Source organism: Gavialis gangeticus, unplaced genomic scaffold (assembly GCF_001723915.1).
Source record: "Gavialis gangeticus isolate Ggan-Ray unplaced genomic scaffold, GavGan_comp1, whole genome shotgun sequence".
NCBI classification, from domain to species: Eukaryota; Metazoa; Chordata; order Crocodylia; family Gavialidae; genus Gavialis; species Gavialis gangeticus.
Genome location: NW_017729034.1, coordinates 18995439 through 19020009, shown reverse-complemented (window position 1 = coordinate 19020009; position 24571 = coordinate 18995439). Strand labels below are relative to the sequence as shown.

Here is a 24571-nt window from a genome sequence, read left to right as displayed (position 1 = left end):
TGACATGTGCAAGGTGCTGCACCTGGGGAGGAAGAACCAGCACCATACCTGCAGGCTGGGGAAATCCCTTCTCGTCAGTGCAGAGGCAGAAAAGGATCTTGGAGTCATCATTGATGCCAAGATGAACATGGGCTGGCAGTGTGGGGATGCAGTCAGGAAGCCAACAGTACCTTGTCATGCATCCACAAATGCATCTCAAGCAGGTCCAAGGAGGTGATTCTCCCCCTCTATGCGGCACTGGTCAGGCCGCAGCTGGAGTACTGCATCCAGTTCTGGGTGCCGTACTTCAAAAGGGATGTGGACAACATGGAGAGGGTCCAGAGGAGGGCCACTGACATGATCAGGGGGCAGCAGGGCAGGCCCTACGAGGAGAGGCTACGGGACCTGAACCTGTTCAGCCTCCACAAGAGAAGGCTGAAGGGAGATCTGGTGGCCATTTACAAACTGGTCATGGGGGACCAGCAGGGATTGGGGGAGTCCCTGTTCCCCCAAGCACTATCAGGAGTGACAAGAAATAACGGTCACAACCAGGCAGAGGGTAAATTCAGACTAGACATCAGGAGGTTCTACTTCACTGTCAGGGCAGCTAGGATCTGGAACCAACTTCCAAGCGAAGTGGTGCTGGCTCCTACCCTGGGGGTCTTTAAGACAAGGCTAGACAATCACCTTGCTGGGGTCGTTTGAGCCCAGTACTCTTTCCTGCCATGGTACAGGGTCAGACTTGGTGATCTGCTCAGGTCCCTTCTGACCCTAGTAACTATGAAACTAGGACTACTTTAGGCCAGGTATAGACATTACACTTGTACCGGTATTAGTGATTGGAAACTGATCTATATCCAAATAGAACATGCGTTTGGTATACACACTGGTTGAAAAATGCAGAACCCAGTCTAAGATTTGCCCCCACCACCAAAGGGTGAATGTGTGTGATGTGCACTACCTATCTAAACTACATTGCTTACAGAAAATCTTGTAACTTATATTGATTCCACCTCAGACTTTTTGAATGTCTCTACCTAGCCTTGGTGACTAAGGGCAGCAGGTCCTGATTTAGAAAATGGAATGGAGATGAACGTAGCTTCTAAAAACTATGTATTTTTTGTCTATAGTAACTTCTTTATAATTTTCCTGAAGACCTGACACTAACTTCAGAACCATTATGAACCTTCCTTACTTACCTTTATCTGTATGCTGAACAAAATTCATTTCAGGAATCCAAGCTGGTGCTAATATCACTGGGTACAGCATATTCTTTAACCTCATCTCGATACCTGAAGACAAAACAAACCTTACCACATTATACACAAATATGGCAGACAGCCAAAGTTAGCAACTTCTTAGGAAAAAGGAAGTATTATTATGTGACAGTCCTTTTTCAGAAACTGGGTAGCTCTAACGACTACATCTTATACTGATTATGCAAGTGTTTTAAAAGCCACAAAGTGGTGCCCACATCAATCACTGGCCAATGGTGAAATGTGCATAACGGAATTTTAGGCCAGAACCCATTAAAATTATTTCTGATATAGAATCTTTTTCTCCCATAGTTGCACTTTATTTGTGCGCATCAACTACAGCCATCTTCTTGTTGAGCTATGTAACGACAAACAGGTTCATATGTCAGGGAGGAAATTTCAGATTGGTTATATAAATATCCTTCACACCTCCTCTCACCTGGAAATAGTTTGAGTGTTCTGTGGACCTTCATAACCCAAGAGGTTTACGGTAAGTGGTGCACGCAGGTGCACGTGCACCCCCTGCACATGGTGGTACACCCCCTGCAAAAAAGCAGTTGCTGCTCACCACCCTGGCAGCATCTGTAGGCAGTCCATGATCGCCCCTGGCCACCACCGCCTGCAGGTGGTCACCGATCCCTGGTCGGTGCTTACCACCCCCTCCTCCCCACCAGTGCCGGTGGCATCTGCAGGAGCTCCCCACTCAATGCCACCATGCTCCTGCCAGCGCTGGTGCAGCCGTGCCCCCCCAGCCACCAGGGGCACGTGCCGTTCATGGGTTTACCCAGCCCAAAGCCAAAGGAAATGACAGGAAATTTCATGACTGGATTTACCAGAATGCAAAAGTGAATCTAGGATATTGAAAGGACAGGGGAGGGAGGTGTTCAGCAGAGAGTTCACCAGAGCTCCTGGCAGTGGACAGCTCACTGCACATATGCTTAATCAAAGTGGGGATGTGGCCACACCACCATACACCTGCTAGGTCCACCTGTGTCTGAATGCAAGTACATTTTCAATGCACTGCTCCCTTCTCAGGGCAAAGGAGAGAAGCTTGTAACTTGTGCCTCTTGTCAATAACCCACCTGAACTGCTCAAAAAAAATAACGAAAGGCCTGAGGATCTGGAGTAACACGTATTTAGTTTGGCACAATGAAGAAGAGGAAAAAGCTGTGTTCATGAAACTAATCCACATGAGAAGAAGAAAAACTTTCCCCTCACACCATGCCCTGAAGAAACCTCAGGCATTTCATACCAATGGCCTGAAGGAAAAAAAACAAACTTGTTTTATACTGTGCTGCTGAAAAATCTTCTGTGGGTAATTTTGCAACTGCTCAAATTGAAAATCAATTCTTCCTCTTACCCACTTCCGTGTTCCCTACCACAAGCTTGGCATTGGGGTGCTGGGCTTTGAGTGCTACCAATTCTTGGAGTGTTGTGGGCTGGATCCACATCACGCGCTCGCCTTTGAAACATAGTTGTTTATGGGGTTTGCTATTCTGAGTCTGTGGAAAGAAAACTGGATTGAAGTTAGATTGTAAAATGCTGCTACCATACCAAGAATTCCTGCCCCTACCCAGCCTCCTCCCTATTTATCTTACTGACTGATTCTCATGAGTGCCCATGCACCCATTAGCAAGTAGTTCCTTCCCTTCATTTAATGCTGACCAAAAAGAGACATTTTTATTTTCTCTACCCTGAACACTACTGGTGTTTTATGTTGCCATATCCCCCTTATGAGAAGAACTCTCATCTCTAAGGACCATCTGTCCTAAGTTTTGTCAGCTTCTGCAGGTATAATCTGGAAATGAATAGAATCTTTTGCTTGCTTTCTGTAATGAGATTGCAATCATTGCATAGGTCTTAATCACTCTGGAATGAGAATTAGTAGCAACAAACCCAAACCCAGACTCAGACTTGTCTCTTGGTTCTCCTCATCCTGTGATTGCTGCTTAAGAGGAATAGTAAACTTGAGAACACAGAAGACTAACATGGCTTCCTTCCAAAAACACAAAGGCAGTCCTTAAACAGGAAACTTTCTTATAGAGAAAACAGGGGAAATTTGAGACCGAACAAACAACATCTGTGATAATCTCTAGAAAGGACTGAAAATACCCTAGGTCAGTGGTTTTCAAACTTTTTTGTCTGTGTACTCCTTTACCTGCAAAATATTGCTGCTCATACCCCCTATCCCCCATGTGTCCCTGCACATTTACCAGTGTCAACATGCAGCAACACCATTACCCATCTTGGGTTCACCAAACAAAAGCTCCACTGCCATTCTTAAAATGTAGGCACGTACTCTTGGTAAAGAGCTGCATACCCCCAGGGTAGTATGCATAACCCAGTTTGAAAGTCACTGACCTATGTAATGTTATATTTGGTTTAGCAGCTGGCCTCAGCAGTGAAACTAACAACAGAGTTTTAAAGATCGTCTGTTAAATGTACAGGATACTAAAACACATGAGCTGATAAAATCCTGGTGTAGGACATCTGCTGATAGAAAATCTGCCCAGGATTCAGGATGACCCAAGAGGAAACCAAAGCAGCTAAAATACAGAATGGCAGTGGGTCTTAGGCAGAAACTGGGTAGCTCTAATGGGAATGCACTTAATCAGCCTACCTAGGGTATCCTTGGTAGCCTTTACTGGCAGAGCTCCTACATAACACACTGGAGATCTAACGTCTCCTTTGGTTTAGCCATGATATCTCATTTTATCAGCATCTTCCTTTGCACTGTGGGCTTCTTAAGGCAGGAGCCACTGGGGAACTGGGGACATGCAAATCCTGCCTGAGATAATCAGTTTCAGCGAGTCGCATTGCTCTCCTGTATGAACAGACCTACCAGTAGCTCTGGTGGGAAGATAGGCTCCTGTGTGGGATCTAAAGGCTGGAACTCAGCTGGATTGAACAAACTGGAAGATATTGTTACCTGTTAAAGAATACAAATTGAATTTTACTACCATTCCTTCAGTCTATGTGCAACTTCCATTCATTTCTCATTACATATGTGGCAGAGCACCTTTGGTGCCTGCCACTTTAACGGCTAAGACCAAGCAGAAGGGCAGCCTGCAGATGGCTGTACTCCCCATCACAAGTCACATGGCCAGCAGGGGACTACCTGGTTGAGGAAGAGGGATCAGCTGCTAGTAATAAGAGCAGGACTGAGCAGGAGAAGCCAGCAAACTGCTGACTGCAGTTGTAGGGAGAACATTGCCCAGCTGCAGCCTTGGCTCACAACATCTTGGAGGTAAGGGCAGGAGTGATGGGGATGGCAGGAGGTTCCTGGTCCTGGGGAATGACATAAAACTACTCCCTACCACGGATGGATAGTATGGTGGGGCTGCCTGTGGTGGGGTATTTCTCAGGAAATGCCACCCCAGTTGCCTCCCTAGTGAAAGGCAAGTATGGGGTGTCTTATAACCCCAGCCCCCACAACCCAGTGGGTAGCCCAGTTGTAGGGACAGGCAGGGGGGCCAGGCATGCCTAGAGAGAGGCACCTGAGCCCTAGGGGGTATAAGACCCCAGTGGCCCTAGCGAGGGGGTGGTAGAGTGGCCCCAGTGATGGGGTGTAGTGAATGAAGTAGGCCGTGCAGAGTAGGGTGTGCATGGGTGACCTGAAGGACTGCACAGAGTGGGTGCAGAGTAGGGTTTGCATCGGCAGGCCTGAAGGGCTGCACAGGGGGCACGCAGAGTAGAGCTGCAGGAGTGGCCTAAAGGACTGTGCACAGGCCAACCCCAAAGAGTTTAGCAAGCAGTTGATGGCCCGAGTGAGAAGGCTAGTGAAAGGGCATAAGATGGAGGCCCCAATGAAGGGGCATAGAGGCCAAGGTTAGTCTCCAGATGTCTGAGGCTGGGGTTGGGCTTGAGGCCAAATGCAGCTCAACAAAAGGACCGGAGGAGTCACAGTGAGTGTACTGTGAACCTTTGGCCTAGTATTTATTTGGCTGCTATCTGTGTGGTCAGAGCCATATATAACCCCCTAGGCATTGGGGCATTAAATGGACAGCCTCCCACAACTCAACATCTAGTTTAGTACATCAGGTTGTGGCAGGTGAGACAGGGCAGACTGCCCTAGATAGGTGGGCTGGCTGACATCAGGACCGGCCTTGTGATGGCACCCTGTCACAACAGAACCATTTTTTTTCATTACATGAAAAAACAGATAAGACTGATACAGTGAAATGACAAACAAAAAAAAACGGGCTTGCAGCTTAGATTTATCTGACTTTAGTTGGGATTCCACTCAGGATAACTCACAGAGTGTTATTCAACCTTATTTCTACCCTTTTTACACCGGTAGCTTTGGGGGAGCAGGGATTATGGAAAATCAAAATCAGATCGGCCCTTGGTGCTTTGTTTGACTAAAATTAATATAGATTTCAGGCTTTGGCAAGAATAAATAAATAGAAGAAAAAAGTTGAACAGCAAACAACTAACAAAACTAATGAAAAGAAAGGAAAAAAGAAAATGGTTGTGAGAGGCCTTACTGCATTTTCTTCTTTCTCATTCATGCAGCAACTTGGGCCATTGGCTCTTTTTCCACAGCAGCCCCGGTTCTAAAGAGAAAAAAATAATTCCTCAAACACTTATGCAAAATCAAACAATCCTAACTTTCTTTACAGGCAAATCCTCACCCATTAATGATTCATGAATCCTAGAAACTTGAGGTGGAAGAGTTTGTTAGTCTATTCATTGGCAACCATAATATTATTCCCTCTAACCTACCATCCAGCACTTTGTCCAGTCTGGTTTCCAAAAACACAAGCAAAATATGTTGAAAAATGGGATATATATTTCACAAACATTTTTAATTTTTCAATGACCATAGTAAAAAAAAAACAAACTCAAATTCCAAAAACCTGAAAAGCAAAAAAATTAAGATTTTCTTTTCCTCATTTTCCACTTTTTCCCTTTAACCATTTGCTTCCTAGCGGGAGGAGAAAAGAGAGGGAAATGTGAAAATTTTAGATCTGTCTGTGGGCAGGGCACCCGACAGTGCTGCCAGATCTTTTGAAGGGTGTGGTGAGATGTCAGGAGATAAGTGGATAAAATTGGAATCAAAACTTATTTTCAGGTTTGCTGTTTTGACATTTTATTGAAAAATACAAAATTCTTTAAAAACACAAGTTTTCCAATATGTAGAAGTCAGTGGGCATGTCTACATGTGCATTAATGCACAGATTACAGTGCATTACATTAGTACCTGTTATTACAGGTATGCATTATGATTATGGCGCATTACTTGTTATTAGTACCTGTAATAACAGGTACTAATGTAATGCACCGTAATTGGCGCTACCACACAGTAACACTGGCACACAATTATTAGATGATGCTAATGTGCAGTTGACTAATTCTACTGTGCATTAGTGCATTAGCACAGCTTTCACCATGATGCGCTGTGCAGTAGAATTAATCTACTGTGCTTTTAGCGTCTTGTGTAGATGCGCCCAGTTTTTAATAAAAAGAATAACTCAGAGTGAAAATTATAACTCAACTCTTGATGCAAATAAGAATGCATTGCACCATTCTCCTAAGAGCAGAAGTTTTCATGAACCTGATCTTCCAACCTGTGGGAAATTACATGATTTTGAGTCACTTTTCATTCAGGAATGTAATTTAAAAATTCAGAATTTTTCCAAGAAACAAAATTCTGAAAAAAATTATTTTGGAGTAAAATGTTTTGCTTCCACAAAATTGATAATATTCCATTCAACTTATCTAAATCCATTTTTAGGTCAAATATAATGATACCTGTGTTGAAAAGTCATTTCAAAATGAACTATCAAAATTCTCTTTCCAAAAACTTCAGAATGGGACACCTTACTTGATCTATTACAGTGGTTCCCAATGGTTTTGGACTCAAGGGACCCCTCATTGGACTTGAGACACTCCTCATTGGACTCTATTTGAACTGAGTGTTACTGAAATTGGAAAATTAAGTTATAGATTACAGTGCTTACTTTCTTGCAGAAAGGCCTGTCAGTACAGATGGGAGAACATCCAGGGACACTGACAATAAGTGCAGGGACCTGAGCCTGCACCTATCTGTGTGTCAGGTATCCAGGTTGTAGCCGTATTGGTCTAGAGGCAAAAAGAATCAGAACTTGTGGCAGAGGTGATTATCTTTTATTAGAGCAACTAGATATTTGCAAAAAAATGGTTGGGTTTTTTTTGCAAATATCTATTTGGTCTAATAAAAGATAATCACCTCTGCCACAAGTTTTGATTCCTATTTTATCCACTTATCTCCTAACACCTTACCACACCTTTCAAAAGGTCTGGCAGCACTTTAGGGTGCCCTGCCATAAACGGATCTAGAATTTTGAAAAGGGAGGTGCAGATGGTATGGCATATCATCATATATAACACAACATGTATTTTTCTCCAGTTAAAGATAAATTAGAAGCTTTACTAATATGTTAGAGGGCTAGCAGTATATTATTCAGTTTAAGATCAAAACAAAGAACATAACTATTGGAATGTACACTAATTTGCTAGAGTATATGTACAGTTTAAAAAAACACAACAGACTAGGCAAAAATAATCAAAGGATATTGTGTCATTAGTCCTGCAGTAATTATAGTTAATTGTATGTCTTTTTCAGATTCATAAAACAAAATCGAGCCTTCTTGAGTGTCTTGACAGTGCCTCCAATATTTCCCTGTCAGTCATTTCTACACCTGAGTTAATATGACATCACCTGAGCTACATTTTTTTAGCTAGAGCTAAAAACAGTCTGCAGGACCGTACAGTAGAAGAGAGACATAACCAGGAAGGGCTACTAGACAGAAAATTGCAGAAGCAAAGATAGTTTGAATAGTGAAATATGATGACCATTTAAAAGGAGAGGGGGTCTTTAACACCTGTGGTGGAGTGCGGAGAGATTAACAGGAATCGGGGAGATGATAATAATGAGCCATGAACAATTGACCCTGTCAGCACAGCCTGAATAGAAATGCCGCTGCCTCTCCCAGGCAGTTAGTTTTGAAGTTTGGGATCAAGGGTTGTGGGGTGCAACTGCAGCACTGCACTGTCTCTGGATCCACCCCTGACCCCAACACCCTGGTTAAGCATTGCTGATATATTAGGTGCCTGCAGCTCTAGCCTTTTTCATCCCAGGGTAGCCATTTGCTCAATGCAAACAAGCTATTACCAGGTCCTCAGGTTCTTCTGGTCAAGCTCCTACTATAGTGCAGACACCTCCCTTGGGGATGTACATCAACTGTCCATTCGAGACAGACACTGCTATAACTTACATCGGTGTACAAACCGACACTGCTGTAAATGTGTTACCTTATCTAGCGTTCTACAATTTGTTCTCTAATGTCAATAATATGTTTGTCAGTGAGGGTTTAATACCAGAGTTCTCTAATCTAGTGAACAGTTCAGACCTGATTAAGTGCCTGTTGTTCCATTGTATCCTCATGGCTGGGCTCAGAGAGACAATCAAATAAAATAAATTAATTAAACTATAAGTTAAGACAACTGCCTTTTTAATTCCACTTACTGCACTGTTTTCCTTTTCAGTCTTACAGCACCCTGGGCCATTGGCTGCTCTCCCACAGCAACCCCAATCCTGCATGGACAAAAATTGTTGAGAGAAAAAAATCTGTAGATTCAATGAAAACTTAACAAGTTTGATTCACTTTTAAGAGAAATTGGTCCCCTTTTATTGTTATTTCTACCACTGAAATATAGAAATGGGACATGGAAGATGCCAAATAAGTGCATCTCTGTGCTTGCTACTGTATGACTGTTTTCTGCAGCTTATTTTGTAGGACATGTCCAGTTTAGGATTAAGTAGCTTGAGTAATGGAGCTGCTACCATTTCCCTGGGAAAACTGCTCCAGTTTGTAATAGATTTTCCTGTGGCTGCTGTTTCATTTTATCCCATTACACAATTACATGTGCATGTTCTATTCAGAGTGACTTGTTTATTTCTTGGTGTTTTTGATACAACAACAGTCCTCCCATAACAATAATTACTGCACTATCTTGTGTAGTGTTCTGCCTCTTCCTACAACCCAACTGGGGACTATTTTCATAAAATCAATTTTCAAGTTAGGCTCCTCCAAAGTTTGTCCTCTTTTGTACACTGTAGTTTCTCACCATTTCATATCCAGGATATTTGGGATCTGTTTTGTTATGGAGGGGAGGCTAGAGGGCAAGAGTTTTACCAAAAGCATGATGAAAAAATCTGATTTAGAGGTGACCTGATTTGGGACCACATGCTGGTACACTTTTTCATAAATAAATTCAACTGTCCTGAACAATTATTGTGATTAAGTTGTTCTAGTCATATTATCTGTACAAGAGATACACATATGACAGGATCCCGCATTATGTTTAGGATTTAATTAGGAAGCAGGGATGTACCAAATGTATTTTCTCTTCCTCCCAGTTCAACTGTGCACTATATTTGCTGCTGAAAGTTAGGTAACATCTTCCAGAAATCTGCACTGCCACCTGAGGCCACTTACTTTAGCAAACGTCCTGTACCCCTCCAGAATTGGTCTGTATCCAGTACAGCGACACAGGTTTCCTGCATTGCCAGTGCAAAAGAATAAAAGGTAAGAGTCCTTCTATTGCAAATTTCTATGCAAGCAGTGAAGGTTGGCTAATTACAACTGACTAGTTACCCACCATCTAGAAAAATGAAGGGATCAATTCTCACAGAATCATAATGCTGGAATGGACTTTATGGGTCACAAGTACAGGATGTGTTGTTTGTAAACCATCCCAGGAAGATGGTTTTCCAATTTCTTCTTAAAAGCTTCCAAGGAAGGAGATTGTACAGCATTCCACAGACAGCTTGCTTCATTGTCTACTAGTATAACAGCAAAGATTTTTTTCCCCCTGAGATTTAATCTAAATCTGCATTTGGTTTTATTTCCCTAGGTGTAGCATCTTACATTTGCCTTTGCTTAATTTCATTCTACTGTCCAGTGCCCCATTCTCCAAACTATCAACATTCTTTTTAATTCTATTCCTATTCTCCAAAGGGTTTACAAGCTCTCCCAGTCTGGTGTCACCTGAAAACTTAGGAAGGCCTGTACTTTTGGATTAAAATCATTTATAAAAATGTTAAACAGCATCAGATCCATTAGAGACATCTGTAGAACCCCTCTTGAAGCCTCCTGCCCTTCTGACATTGATTCATTTATAGTTATTCTTTGCTCATGGTTATTCAGCTAATTGTGTACCCACGTAACAGCAATCCTATCTAGCCTGCGTTTCTCTAGTTTATTTTTGAGAACTTCTGGAACTGTATTATTGAAGTCCAAGTATATTCTGCCCATTGCATTCCCTTCATCCCTTTTACTAGCTACCCTGTTAAAGAAGGAGATCATGTTGGTTTGGCATGATTTGTTCTTAACAAATCAATGCTGGTGATTAGTGATTACCCTTTTCTCCTCCAGGGGTTTACAAACTGACTGCTTTATAACGTGCTCCAGAAAAACTTGCACAACACCCAGCATGGGACACAGACCCACAACCCTAAGATTAAGAGTCTCCTGTTTCACCAACTAAGCCAGTCAAGTTCAGTCCTGTACATCTGATCTCCTCTCAGCACAGGTGGCGATCCTGAGGCTAGTTATAAATCCCTGATTGAGCCTAGGTTCAGCCCTAGCCCCAGGATTAGTTAAAGCCACCAGGAGTCTGATATAAAGTAGAGAAGAGAACTTGCATAATGGAGCCTTATTCCTTCATGTTCCCAGCCCACTACACAGAGCCTACACAACAGTTACTAAGGGCTATGCATAACTGGCACATACACTATTTCTATCATCACCATTGCCATTGTTGAGGAGCATCCCTTCATCAGGGGACTTATTTAGGTTGCAAACTCCTTATGGAGAGACCAACTTTTCATTCTGTATTTGTACAGCACCTAGCACAGCAGGGCATGGTCTGTGACTATGGCCCTGAGGCACTGCTTCTGTAAAAGTATTTTAATAATGATAATAAGAGGAATTCTTCTCTGGCCATGTCTGGCTAGAATCCTTTCATTTCAAACACCCTGGGCAATGTAAAGTGAACAGCTTATAGCTGACTGGTTTTAAGGTAATAAATGAAACTAGTGCACCTCCATCCCATTTGAAGAGGCAAATGCAGCCAAAACAGCACAAGTTGCAACTCTGCAGGCTTGTGTTAGAATAGTTATTACCTTGAAAAGCACCTTCTATCTCCTCCATGTTGGGCTCAGGTGTGCTGCGAAGTAAGGCATACATGGACATGACAATGCCAGGAGTGCAAAAGCCACACTGGGATCCATGGCTTTTTGCTATTCTCTCCTGAAAAGAAAAGTGGGAACAACAACCAGTTAACAGTGTGTGGCTGATTTCCTGACCGTGTCAGCTGGCACAGGCTGGTGGGATGTGCTTGAGTGCACTGGTGCAGGGACTTGTTGTTGCAAAAGTGAAGTCAAGTCCAGGCAGGTGGCATTTCTACATAAGCAAAGCATCCTGCACACACTGTGTGAAGTCAAACTCACACCTGCTGGGTTGTGCTGTTATTAACATTGTAAATCCAAAGAACACTGCCCAGACCAAGTTACTCCCCACAGAAGCTCTGTCCCTGTCCCTTACTTGAGCTGCCCAAGGAGCTATTCAATGATGATAGTAAGGAGAGCAAGACAAGCATGCCACCATGAGTCAGCAGAAAGCAGCAGCTTAATGTAGGGGCTTTGTTCCCTGCTAGCAAGACAAGTCAGCAAACCAAAGGCCAGCCACTCTGGGCATAACAAGTTGCATCATGGGCGGGCAATTATTTTGGGCAGAGGACCACTTACTCAGTTTTGGCAAGCCATCGAGGCATGTATGACAGGCAGCCAGGGGCAGATTAATATTAATTTTCTAAATTTTTTAGGGGCCCTGCAGGCCGGATGGAATGTCCTGGCAGGCCGCATCCAGCCCACGGGCCACATTTTGCCTACCCCGAGTTACATCATCTTATAACTTAATAGTACGAATGGCTTACCTGGGCTGGGTGCAGCCTTGTTTTTGTGTTTCCTATGCCTTCGACAGTAGTTACTGCTACCTGATGCAGGGCACAGATGGGGAAGAGGCAAGCATTTGCAGAGTAGTGGCTAGAATCATATATTAAGGTCATTTCATTTCTAAAATCATTTGCCAGTGCTAGCATGCCCATGACTCAATCTGGTTATGACAGGGGAATGGACTAAGGCTGGCAGCCTGCCTAGCACAGAAAAAATTAAGAGCTCTGCTCAGGCAAAACACTTAAGGCCTAAATTCTCGGGGATATATTTAACCTAGGGTTTCTGCACCAAAGAGGAAAGTCCAGGTGGAAATTTCCAGTGCAACTTTGTGGTTCTGAAAGACACTCTATCACAGTGATGAATGTAGTGTAAGACCATCAATAAAACAAAATGAACTGAACATAATTAATAATTCGCCAAATCCTATGGTTCACACTCAGGCAAACTTTAGTTGAGAACACTGAGCGTTTCACCCGAGTAAGAAATACAGGATTTTGCCCAGCATTTAATATCCTCAAAGCACTTTCAAAGAGTAAATTCATTTGGCAGTTTAGATGAAAATATTACAAAAGGGAAAAAGCAACTGACGTGTCAAATGACTCAATCAGGCCTTCCACAGAAATTGGTACCTAGTTGAGATTACAACTCAAAAATTTCTTTTTCCCATATACTCAGTCTATACTCAGACTGCCCAGAAACACCTGTTTCAGGCGGCAAAAAAGGTAATAATGGTTCAGATTAAAGATAGAATACAACAATATTGCCAGAATTAGCTATTTCTTCCTTCCTTATCTCTGCTACAAGGATAGCCTTTGAAAACTATCCAACTGTTAAGGAATGCAATAATTCAAGGTGGGATTTTTTTAAGGAGATCCAGTCATTTTTCTTCTGAGAGTCATCCCTTCATTCTAGGCTGTGTGAAAAAGTCAGATGATCAGACACACCTCTTAAAATATCTCTTAGTACTTTTCAGCATTTGAATGTTTTCCCATTCTGCACAGAAATAAATACTCAGTGTTTTATATCTTCGTGATTCATTTTTCATTGCTTAGCACCACAAATAAGCAAGAATGGAGAATAACATAAATTCCTGTGGGTGCATCTACATGTGCTATTAGTATGGAACAATTAACTCTGGTCCATATTGCGCCAGTGTTTATTGTTCTCGGGTGCACCATTTGAACGTGCACCTGGGATCACAGCTGAGCTGCGTAAGAACAACCCTGATTGGCAGGGGCCGTTGGAGAGGGTCAGCCTACCAGTCTGGAGCTGCTCCAACCCAGCTCAACATGCTGCAGAGGGACTGGCTGGGGCACGAGGGTGTCCTAGTGTGGGACTAGCCAGCAGGCAGCACCTGCACTGAAGCGCCCTTGTGCCCCAGCCAAACTGGTCAGCATCTACATGTGTGCTGCTGTGGTGTAAAAAACTCCACAATACGATAGTACTTGTATTTACAAGAAGTAACCTACTGTGGCATTAATTAATTTGCTCTGTACTAATAGCACTACATGTATAAATGCTGAGACATTTACTGCAGAGCTAATTAGGGAGCTCTGCAGTAAATGTCTCTCAGAGGCATTCCCTGTGTCAGGTAGGAGCAGGCACTTTGTAGATTAAAGGCATACTTGCAGGAAGAGTGGCTGTCTACCAACAGAAAGCATAAAATAAAAAGCAGAAAGCATATAACAAAATCCAAGCAGAGCAATTATTACTTCATTCTTACCAGAGCAAAAACCTGATTGCATTACAACAGAGAGTGCTACGTCAGGTTCATAAGGACTTCCGTATCAGGAATGACCTTTGAGGTTCTGTGATAGGAACCAATGCATATGCTTCATGACAAGGAGTAAAACCATGTAAATACTAAGTAATACTTCTGGAGGAAATATTTTCTTGTTGCTACCTCCTGAGCTTATTTTCTGAAATGGAGCTTGAGATTTTGGGAGAAACATACCTTTCAAACAACATTTTTTAAATCATGAAACTATAGTGCACGGTCATTTTACTACACATTTGTTTTAGACATCCAGCTTGCAAAGGATACATGATTTTCTTTTGGAGGTTATCATACTTGGATATCATAACTGTACAAGCACCACATCCACCTTCTCCGCAGCCTAGCTTTGTTCCACATAGGCCCACTAGGAGAAAAAGCATTAAGGAAAACAAAGGAGTGTAGCAAAGGCCCTAGAAAACCGTCTTGGAGGAAACCTTATGAAGCCAAATCTTGCAATCTAGTATCTGAATATTCTGGCTGAAACCTAGTTCCTACATTTTTTACTTTTGATTATATTATTAACGGTTTCATTTTTACAAGTCTCAAATACTGATGTGAAAACTACAGGATCAGTATAAGCTGAGAAAACTAGGTGAACAAAACCAGAGGTGCCTGATATTAGCCATATAGCTCTAGATCCCCGTTTTAAAAACTAGTCTCTCTGATGATCAAATTCAGGAATCTGTACAAACAATGCGATGAAAAGAAGCAATAATAATACCAAGCGTTCTCTCCTGTTGAAGACAGTAAAACTGCATGTGTTTAGAGTTCAGAGATCCATTGATTACAAAAGGAATTCAATGAAGCCCCAATTTTACTAGGAATTTAAGCCCATGACTAACTTGAATTACTTGAGTTGTCCCAATGAGCTAAATTGGTCCATGGCTATCATCCAAAAAAGCCAGTTGACTGTCTATACAGAAAGATCAATAGCATATACACACATGTATTCTTACATAAAACATAACATACATATTCATGCATATATAAAAACAAATATTTGCTTGTTTCCTGGGGCTATGTTACCTTGTACATGCTGAGCCTTTCTGCAAGGTTTCCTTGATGGCCTGATTCTAATGGAGTCAGAAACAGGAGGTGCTGGGAGAGAGGACCAGTGGAAAGACACAGGGTCCCTATGCAGAAAGGGTTATTGCTGCAGCTCCACCATAGTTTCAGCCGCAAGGAAGGAAAAAGCCTCCTGAACTCTCCAGTGAAATGATACAGGAGACGACATTTGACAAGGGGACCCTCATGGAAATTTGCTTGCTCCATCAAATGTTAGTGCCCAGGCTTATTTACACATGGAGAACATACTGGCCCCTCACTGTTGCTTTAACTCAGAGTCCAGGCTTATCTGTGCTTTGTATACCAAATGACTATGGACTTCAGCAGGACTTTCTCCTGCAGCCACAGAATTTGCAGGATCAAATCTTCAGCTTTCACCTGGGAAAAATGCCACACAGAAGCCTAAAAATGTTTTATGGCTTTTTATGTCACCCATAAACCATCTCACTGTGCAAGACAGAAGCCAAGCTGAAGTCACTATGTATTCCAAACATCAGCTATTAGAGATTTAAAGGCAGGATCTGGGATTTTTTTTTTATGTTTTGTTTTGTTATGGTTTGGTTTGGTGTTTTTTTTATATAATGAATGCTGTTTATAATGAAGAGGTTCAGCTAGAGCAGAGGATGAGCTGGAATCGGTTTTTAGTGAATGGCAGCAGACACATGACTATGCTGAGATAATCAATTTAGGCCTGCCTCTTCCACTGTTGAAGGCAATGGAAGTCATTATTTCAACGGGAGTGAATTTAGGCCCTTTAGAATAATAGCATCATTGATGTTATTATTCTGAAGCTGGAATTATTCTGAAACTGATTATTTCCATACCGTCATGTGTCTGCTTCATCAAATGCAGCTTGTTCAGGAAGCTCTACTGGGGCCTAATCTAAGGATTTTCACTGCCAGTAATGCTAATCCGTTTAAATAGTATGTAGGTGAGAAGCTCCTGAAGGCCCCAGCATTCTTTGCTGTAGACCTTCTGTAACTTTGGGGCTTTTCAACAGGGCTTTGATTTTCTCACATGCTTAATCATTTTTAGACATTAACAAGCTCAGATTCATAGGAACAAATGTTGAAAGGGGCACAAAGGGACAGAAAGAGGGCAGAGCACAATCCCTCCCCCCGACCCCATTGCCTATGCATCTAAGATGCATCCAAGTAAGTATTACATCTATATTCTCTGTTTTCCCTTATCCCCTGGGCACCTGCTAGAATGTGGCAGCAACCAAGAGGTAAGTGGACACTACACCTTTTTTAAAGAAGACACCAGTTCTGTGCAGAGGATCTTTGCCTCAGGTCTTGCTTCTCTCCATCTTTCTATCTGCACGAGAAGTATACAAGACACCTATGTTAGCCAATAGATGGCATAACCAAAAGCACTAGCAGCTTTAGTGTGCTGAAATAGAAATGGAAACAGCCTCATTTCATATTGGCCAGGAAAATGCTGTTTAGTTTTTGTGATCAAAAATGAACTTCTCTCTCAATTCGATGTCTCCGTATTTGATAAGATTCTCTATCCATACTAGGGTATAGGCAAATATACCAATTACAGTGACTGGAAATTTGCCATGCATCAGCTGCTCTGTGGGAACAGTCCATATGCCCACTCTTCTTTGCAAAAAACCCCTGCAATTTTGCCGTTTGATTTAGGGGTGAATTACCATGGTTTACTTATCACTTATGAAGGAGTAAATGCAGATACACAGAGTGTTACTGAGGAGCAGCTGATCCTTTCTAAGTCATCACCCTGTGCTAACTCACTGAATTTTGTCAGATCTACATGTATGAATTGCTAAAAACTACTGGAGCAGTTGCAAAAACTCTCTTCCATGTAGTAGTCTGGTTTAATGTTGCTTGGCTTGCAGTTGTGGATGTAGTTTGCTCACTTCAAAAAATACCAGCCCCACATACACAACTTATTTCCAGATGTGGGTTCTGGCTAGCAGTTGAGAGATGGACAGAAATAGTAAACAACTATGAAATACCATAACCACATGAAATCACATACTGTTCTTGACATTGGATACATTTTCTTCGTAGGTAGATTAATAGAGTCGTTTCTGGGTCAGCATTTTTTTCTACTACCTGAAAGAAGAGAAAAGGATTGAAAATCACCTGATCAAGCTTCATTTATGCAGCAGTACAGATACATTGAATTTGAAAAGTCAATTCAGTCCAAGTACAACTTTCTTCACATTGGCGTCATTAGAAATGTGATTAAGTTGGCCTGTTGGCTTCAACTGAGTAGCGCCATTGCTGACCATTAAAAGTTATTTATCAATGTAAGAAGACAATTAATTCTTGTGTCTGAATTCCACCCCAAGATTAAATTCTAATTCTGATTTACCCTGCAGCTTCTCTAGTCCCCTGTTAGTATTATATTGATAGTTGTTACGTTAATAAGCATCTTGAACAAGGAATCTTAATCTGCACATTTCAACTCAACTCAGCCTTAATTGTTAATAATGTTGTTTACTGTTATCTATTATATTTAAAACCAGGTTTCACTTGAACCTCTGATCTATGGTCAAAAATCAAAGTTCTGTTCTCCATCTCTTCCTGACTACAGGGCTTGTTCTTCTCTTTTGTTTTTAACAGTGTCAAAGAACATTTCCAAATGAATTGTGTAACAGCATGGGATCATGTATTCTTGGCTCTTATAATGTTCAAGTCCTAAGGATGTTAGTTGCAGTTTATTTATGCTAATCTGTCCCAGTTTTGAAGGACAAACTAAAACAAAGGACACTTGTATGACCTCTTTAAAGATGAGATTTTACTGCCTTGTCCCTTTTTCCTGGGTTTTATCCCTCTGGCATGCAGTAGGATTATTTAAAAAAAAATTCTGAGAAGAAACTGTAATACTTCCCAACCAAATCCATATTTTTAGAACTGGATGATTAAACTACTTCTCCAAAACACAGCTAAACAAATGCTGCACATGTATATTTAGGATGGTAAGTAGGGTCCACATTCCCAACCTAGGGATGGTCCTCTTGGCAAGAAGACAGTCCCTCTCCAGCTGCTTCTGTAACTTCTGAGTGTTAATGGATTCCCTTCCTTGTACAGTCTTTTGGAAGAGTATGACACAGATCCAGTCATTCTTCCCATCACCAAGCACGATGGCTCTCTCTGCTTTAGTCTGCTCAGCATAAGCACATAACCCTCTCCGCTCTCCATGAGTTTAAAATAGACATTCCTGTGCAGAGGTTCCATCAGCATCCATGGGCACCACATGGTCTCCCATGAGCAAGAGTCCTTCAGCAGTTCTTGTGTAAATAAGTAAGTGCCATCCTAGGACTGCACATCTGAGTAAAATGTACCTATTTGCATGGTCACCTGAGTAATAAAAATGGTATTTTGCTCAGAAACAGTGGTCTCTTGAAATTCTTTTCACGCGCTACTTTTTCCCAAACAAATGTTTACCAAGCCAATCAAAGTGCACTTGCTTTTTTGTAGAATGTGCACAGGCTCAGTCTGACCCTTATAAGCAAAACTGTCTCTACCTTATCCAAGTATGAAAAGGGAATTGGATAATTTTCATAATGACTTAAAACTTCTGGGTTTTTCCATGCTTGGGTAAACCCAAGAAACAAGGAGGATTTTTTTTCAGTAATAACTTTTATTGGACTAACTGTACAGTTGAGAAGGATGTTAGACAAAGTTTTGGATCCTTCATCAAGTCTTTGTGGCCAAAAGTTTGTCTAACATCTCTCCCAACTATACAGTTGTTCCAATAAAAGATACCACCAGAAAAAACCTTGTATTTTGCCTAGCCATAATAACAGTCCAACCCCAATATGCAGCTAAACACATAACAGCCAAACTCGCCACATAATGAACAAAGCCTGAATGCTTGCACATATTTGCAGCAAGCTAGCTTTTCTACCTCTCTCACTGAATGAAATCTCTCTGTCCCTAAAAGTAAGAATTTCTCTTTTAAAAAAGAGATGCAATTCAAGATGGCCTTTTAAAAAAAAATGCTTTTAACGGTTTACCAGGGAGGTAATAAATTCTCCATCACTTACAATCTTTAAACCAAGCTTGCATGCCTTCTTGAAAACTGTGGTCCAGTTCAATCATCAGTCATTGCACTAATGGTAGGAATGACTGGGTGAAATTGAAGGTGGTTTCATTTTTGGGAGATCAGAATAACAGATCAGAGTCCCTTTTGACCAACCTCAGCAAAACCAAATGAGCAAACTTATAGCCACACAATATCAGTCAGCCATATGATATAAGAAAGAGCTCTTCTATGCTCTTCTAATGGACTCTGGTGATTTATTATTCTGTTCACAAATGGCTCAGAGCTATGACTTTCAGATCTCAATCCAGACTTCCCCAGAGTTCAAGAGTAGTAGACTCTAGGTTCCGGGTCAAGCACATCTACAGCCAAATTTAAGAAAATTCTTATTTATGTTCTAATTTGATGCTATCTCTATGCCTGTGATAGAGATGGAAATACTGGGTCTGTGTGAGTGCATACTTAATACCATCTTCTTCTCATGTCCTGTCTGAGATTGTTCCTGGCTGTGACACTTCTGCTATAGCCATTACAGCTGTTGGAATTCTAGGCTGTTAAGCAGTGCAACACCCATTTTGGACAGCCCTTAATGAGGTAGGTATGTGCACATCATGCCTAATACATGGAGGATAAAATAATTTACATCAAATAGCAGGTGCCAAGCATACTGCTGCCTAGTACAAACTCATCACGACCATGAAAATAACTTCATGTGCATATAGCGCTAGCCTTGCCAGCACTAAACAGGTGCTTCAAATAAAAAATCCTGAATGTGAAGCATGTGCAGCTGTTATGAAGTACCTTTTTCATAATAACATTAAAGATGTTGCAAAAAATCTTAATGTTATCATAATAACATTAAAGATGCAAATGCAAAAAAATAAAAGCTACTGCTATGAAAGTTCATATCTTATCATGCCCCTCTTATCATGCACCTTAGCCATGTAATAGAACACTGATTGCTGATTTGCAATGTCAAGCTGTCATGAATAGCTATAGCAGTAACCTTTCCCATTAACTACAGGACAAGGTATCGTGTTCCTTTCAGTAAAACTACTGGAACTCCCTTATCCAAGCTCCCAGGAGTGTTTTAGGATGAGTGGACCATATTGACTTTTAAATTATGTCTTCCATGCAGAAGTATCCCAGTGAACCTTATAATTGGGCCCATTCATAAGAATTTTTTTAATAGAATTGGCCCAATCCTTTATTCTGGCTTTTACACTCAGAACTTGCATTTTGTGGGAGGGCAACACAAACCACAACACCACATCCAAAAGTAGGTAGGCAGCATAATGCCGGGGGCATTTGTCAGAGTACACTCATTCTCCTTTTTGTAAGCACAGCCTGTTCCCTTAACAAGGTTGGCCTAGTTCCAAAAACTAGCATGGAAGGGGATGAAGCAATCTTTGCAAGCAGGTGGCTCTGCTGGTAGCATGAGCAGTCTCCCAGTGGTGGCAGCTGGGAAATGCAAGGGCCAGTACCATGACTATCCTTTCAGAGATGCACAAGATGACTGAAGGGCTCTTTTGCATCTTTGCCCCGTGCCCGCCCATACAGGACCGACTACACTATGGCCTAACATGAGCAGAGCCTGAGTATGAAGGAATACAATCCTATACAAACTGCCAATGTACAGGTCAGAGGGGAGGGGGTGCCAGCCACAACATGTACAGCAACCCCAGGGCACATTCAGAGTAGACTACAAGCTCAGGGGCTGGCTGTGTAACATCCCTAGGCTTTCCATGTGCCTAAAACCCCTGCCCTCCTCACAGGTAGGCTGGTAATCAGACAGAAGTCTAAACTTTAAGATTCACTGTTCAACAAGTTCAAACCAGAGCTCTGACCTCAAATATCTGCAAACTCTGGGAAGGTTTGAATTCAAGTCTAAACTGAAAGCCTGACCCACAAGTTACTTTCCATCTCTGGTTGGGACAGGGACAGCCAATTAATTGGGTTGTGCACTGCAGAGTTCTGGGAACAGCAACACAGGCTGCAGAAAAGCAGTCAATTCAATTCTGAGCCAAATAAGGATACAGTATATCCAGATGGGCCAGGGGGAGAATGGCCATTGAATCCAGCTGCTGATTCTCCAGGCAAGATTCTAGTCTTTCCCTGGTTGGCCCTTTCCCTTCCAAGCCAGGGTACAGGGAACCTCCAGTCTCCCCAGGTCTGTGCTCCACCATGGCACACGAAATTTGCACCTCTCTTTCTTAACATGATACTGCCTATGCAACAGCACTGCATCCATCTCAATGGCTAAAAAGGAGGCGGCATAATTCGGCTCATATTAAACTTGGATACAGCTAAATGCTATAGTGCAGCAGAGTGCCAGCCCCGATTTGTTTCAGGGCATTACAAGATGGAAAGTGCAGTCCTTGTTGCATCAACCAAGGGGATACTGTGAGAAAGTGAATTCTACTTGGACACAAAAACCACTCCATTTACCTTTGAAATGCAGCCACTTCTTGGGTGATAACTGGTATTTGATCTGATTTCATTTTTATTTGTGCAATACCAGTTACTCAATTTATTTCTAAAGAGGATTCAGCTCCATACATGGAAATGAAGTGAATGTTTAATTCAAATTCAGTTGGGTATTGAAAACCATAAGACACAGTCATAATAATCTACTGAATACTTACAGATTTGTATAGGTATTCAAACTGTTTCAAGCAATGACATGTATTTGTAGTAAATAAGTGGCTATATTTACAGCTTACTATAAAGTAACTAACTAACGATTACCACAGAAATGTACTGAATTATTATTACAATCATGAAAAAACCTTTGAAAAACAAATAACTTAAAATAATTTAGTCTGTCTTTCATGTAATTCATATTATTATTTGATTAATGCCACCCCTTTTAAAATGTTATAATAAAGTCATAAAGCATAAATAAATATACAAATGGGCTACAAAGTTGCAAAGCAAAACAATACATATCCCTCACAACCCTAATTGAAAAGAGTGTTGTTGTGACTGCTTCTATTGTCACTGCTAGTCTGTAGTAAGAAAACTTCAGAGGAAGACAGCATGATAAAATTAGTGATTAATCCACCCACAATCCAGGGGCAAAATGCTGAAATCACCCCTTACCTTTTTACCGTTCACAAAGAAAACAAGTTCATCCCCTGTCCCTCCTGAAGCCATGCCAAGTATCTTCCAAAATACAATGTATAGGAACCACAGATACCCCCTCCAAGATCAGCCCCACACACCACCGGACAAGTGAGCACTGATGACACTAAGACAAGCAATATGAGCCTGACTTACGAATGTTTAACTTATTTCTACATTAGTGCCCCAGGTTATATAAGAGCCACCATGGAAGCATGCCAGCTGCACTTGGTTGGTGCTTCTGCAGCAGTAATGACAAGAAAAGGAGTTGGAAAGAGTCAACAAAGTGACCCGCCCCTTTCATATGCTAAGAGATTAACATGAATCATGATTATATCGGATTCCCATTGAGAAAGACAGTGTGAAACTGGATGCGTCCAAAGTACAGCACTGCAACAACTGCTGGGAATTCACAGCATCCTACGGGTAGTATTTTTCTAACCACCTATCACTGAGAATTACCCAAGAACTGTTCTGGTTTTCTTGCATTACAACAACTTATCTTGATGACTATAACTTTGAAAGAGACTTTCCTATCTGAGCACTGAAGACCCCAGATGCATACAGACCAGCTAATAGAGTCACTGTGTGAGACTAATTTATCATTTTTTTCTAACTGTTTGGAATCCTTCAGTACTTTCCATCTGAAAGGAAATAAGTTAAACAAACAAATGTTAATACAGATGCACGCGCACACACACATTACACATGTATAAGTAAGTCTGGAGAATTAAACTCTTTCAGTCCAGTCCAGGTGAGCACTTAAGCAGATGGTTGATTTTCAGCACGTAAATCATTCCATTAAATCAATGAGACTGCTCACATGCCTGCGTTGATTTGCTGAATTGCTGAATCATGGCCATCAGTGTCTAATGGGCTCCTCAGGCCCTTGGACTTACTCAGTTTGGTGAATTCAGATGTGGTGTATCTTGATAGCCAAGCCCAGAAAAACAATCAATTCTTTGAAGGTCCGTTTATCTTCAGTTTCTGTGTTTGTCATTCTTTCTGGCTTCTATTCCCCAGCCTTACCTTATGTTTGGCTTAAAACTGTTTTCTTGGTAGCTGTCACACAGTTGTCCCACCAAGCCCTGGCATGCTGGTGCTGTTGTAGTTTTGTTTATTGAATCAACATCTTCATTTCTAAACCAGGCAAATTTCCCTCTTAATTCCTACATGACTTCATAATCTAAGCAGACAAAAAAAAAATTCCCTAGTGTAATGGATAGTCTTCTTTCCTCCTGTGTAGTTTTTGTAACTCGTTCTCTATTCATTTATTTTGTCTTATAAGAATCTCTCGGCAACAGTAGTTTCACCAGTGTTATGTGACTTTGACTTTCTTAAAACTCTGGGGAAGAGCCACCTCTAGGTCTATTTTCCCACACCTGTTCTGACAGGTCAGACAATTTAAAAAAATGAAACAGCAAAATCTAAATAAACTACCACACCCAGAAACAGTCTCTCCACAAATACTCTGGAAGGCTGTCACAGTGGGAACACAAGACATGTATTATTTTACTAGCATATATTTCCTGTTCTTATCCACCAAGACATGAGAAAAAATTACCCCTGCTGCTTGACAATAGGTGTCAGTAATGGGTTCAGTGTTGATTCAGGGAGAGACAGAGAGACATACTGTTTAACTGCAAATATAGCCCATGGCAAACCACATCCAGTACCATTTCTAAGAATGTAGTAAAAGCTTGTTCCAATAGGTTTGCTCAAATGGCGATAGAAACAGGTTGACCTGTTCTACAGTTGAAGTTAAATTGTGTGTAGACAAAACCAGTGCTGGGACTTCTTGTCTTGCATCCCCTTGGGAGCACTAGCTAACCCATCTTTCTTTTCTCCCCTCTGAGAAATAGAAAAGGAATTCCCGGGAATCATCACCTCAGCTGAGCTCTCTGTGTAAATCTACAGCACACTATCCTAGTATAACAAGGATACAAATTCAGCACCCATAAGCTTAATGTTTTAAAGCTGTTTTGAAATATTTTAAGTAACAACCATTAGTCAGAACTACAGACAATATAGTAAAGTACCTTAACCTAAAGTTACTATAAACAACATAGTATTAATATGGTAAGAAAATGTTTTCAGTTTCATCATCTTTATTTTCCACAAAGTAAGATGTTCTGTTGTGTACAAATAATGCAGATAGTTTCACATATAATCACATATTGTGTTCTTTGTTTAAGACTTTAAACAATACCAATCTTCGTATTGCATACTCTAAGTTCATTGTCATAGTCCTATAGCTAAGGTTACAACCAGCTTTCCATCATACAGAAAGCGTATTTGTGATCTTCCTAGTGTAGCTATCCGTACAGCTATGGAATGCATCACTGTACTCTT

The 24571-nt window shown here is 41.4% G+C and overlaps 1 protein-coding gene and 1 long non-coding RNA gene across 2 annotated transcripts in view; one reads left to right on the top strand and one right to left on the bottom strand.

Annotated features, from left to right (window-relative positions):
- The window catches only part of XDH (xanthine dehydrogenase), an 88561-nt gene extending 66181 nt beyond the window's left edge, over nt 1-22380 (bottom strand). The window contains exons 1-11 of the mRNA XM_019527373.1: nt 22199-22380; nt 17103-17160; nt 14282-14378; nt 12219-12327; nt 11407-11533; nt 9719-9780; nt 8746-8814; nt 5723-5791; nt 4078-4164; nt 2596-2737; nt 1179-1271 (exon numbers count right to left, since the gene is read on the bottom strand). Coding sequence (XP_019382918.1) covers nt 1179-1271; nt 2596-2737; nt 4078-4164; nt 5723-5791; nt 8746-8814; nt 9719-9780; nt 11407-11533; nt 12219-12327; nt 14282-14378; nt 17103-17160; nt 22199-22252 — 967 coding nt within the window. The 5' untranslated portion in view covers nt 22253-22380. The remainder of the gene's footprint in view (nt 1-1178; nt 1272-2595; nt 2738-4077; nt 4165-5722; nt 5792-8745; nt 8815-9718; nt 9781-11406; nt 11534-12218; nt 12328-14281; nt 14379-17102; nt 17161-22198) is intronic.
- Nucleotides 4832-15708, top strand: LOC109304652. Its single transcript, XR_002099439.1, has 3 exons — nt 4832-4844; nt 4928-4977; nt 15697-15708. It is a non-coding gene; the product is annotated as an uncharacterized LOC109304652 (long non-coding RNA).
- Nucleotides 22381-24571: the final 2191 nt, after the last annotated feature.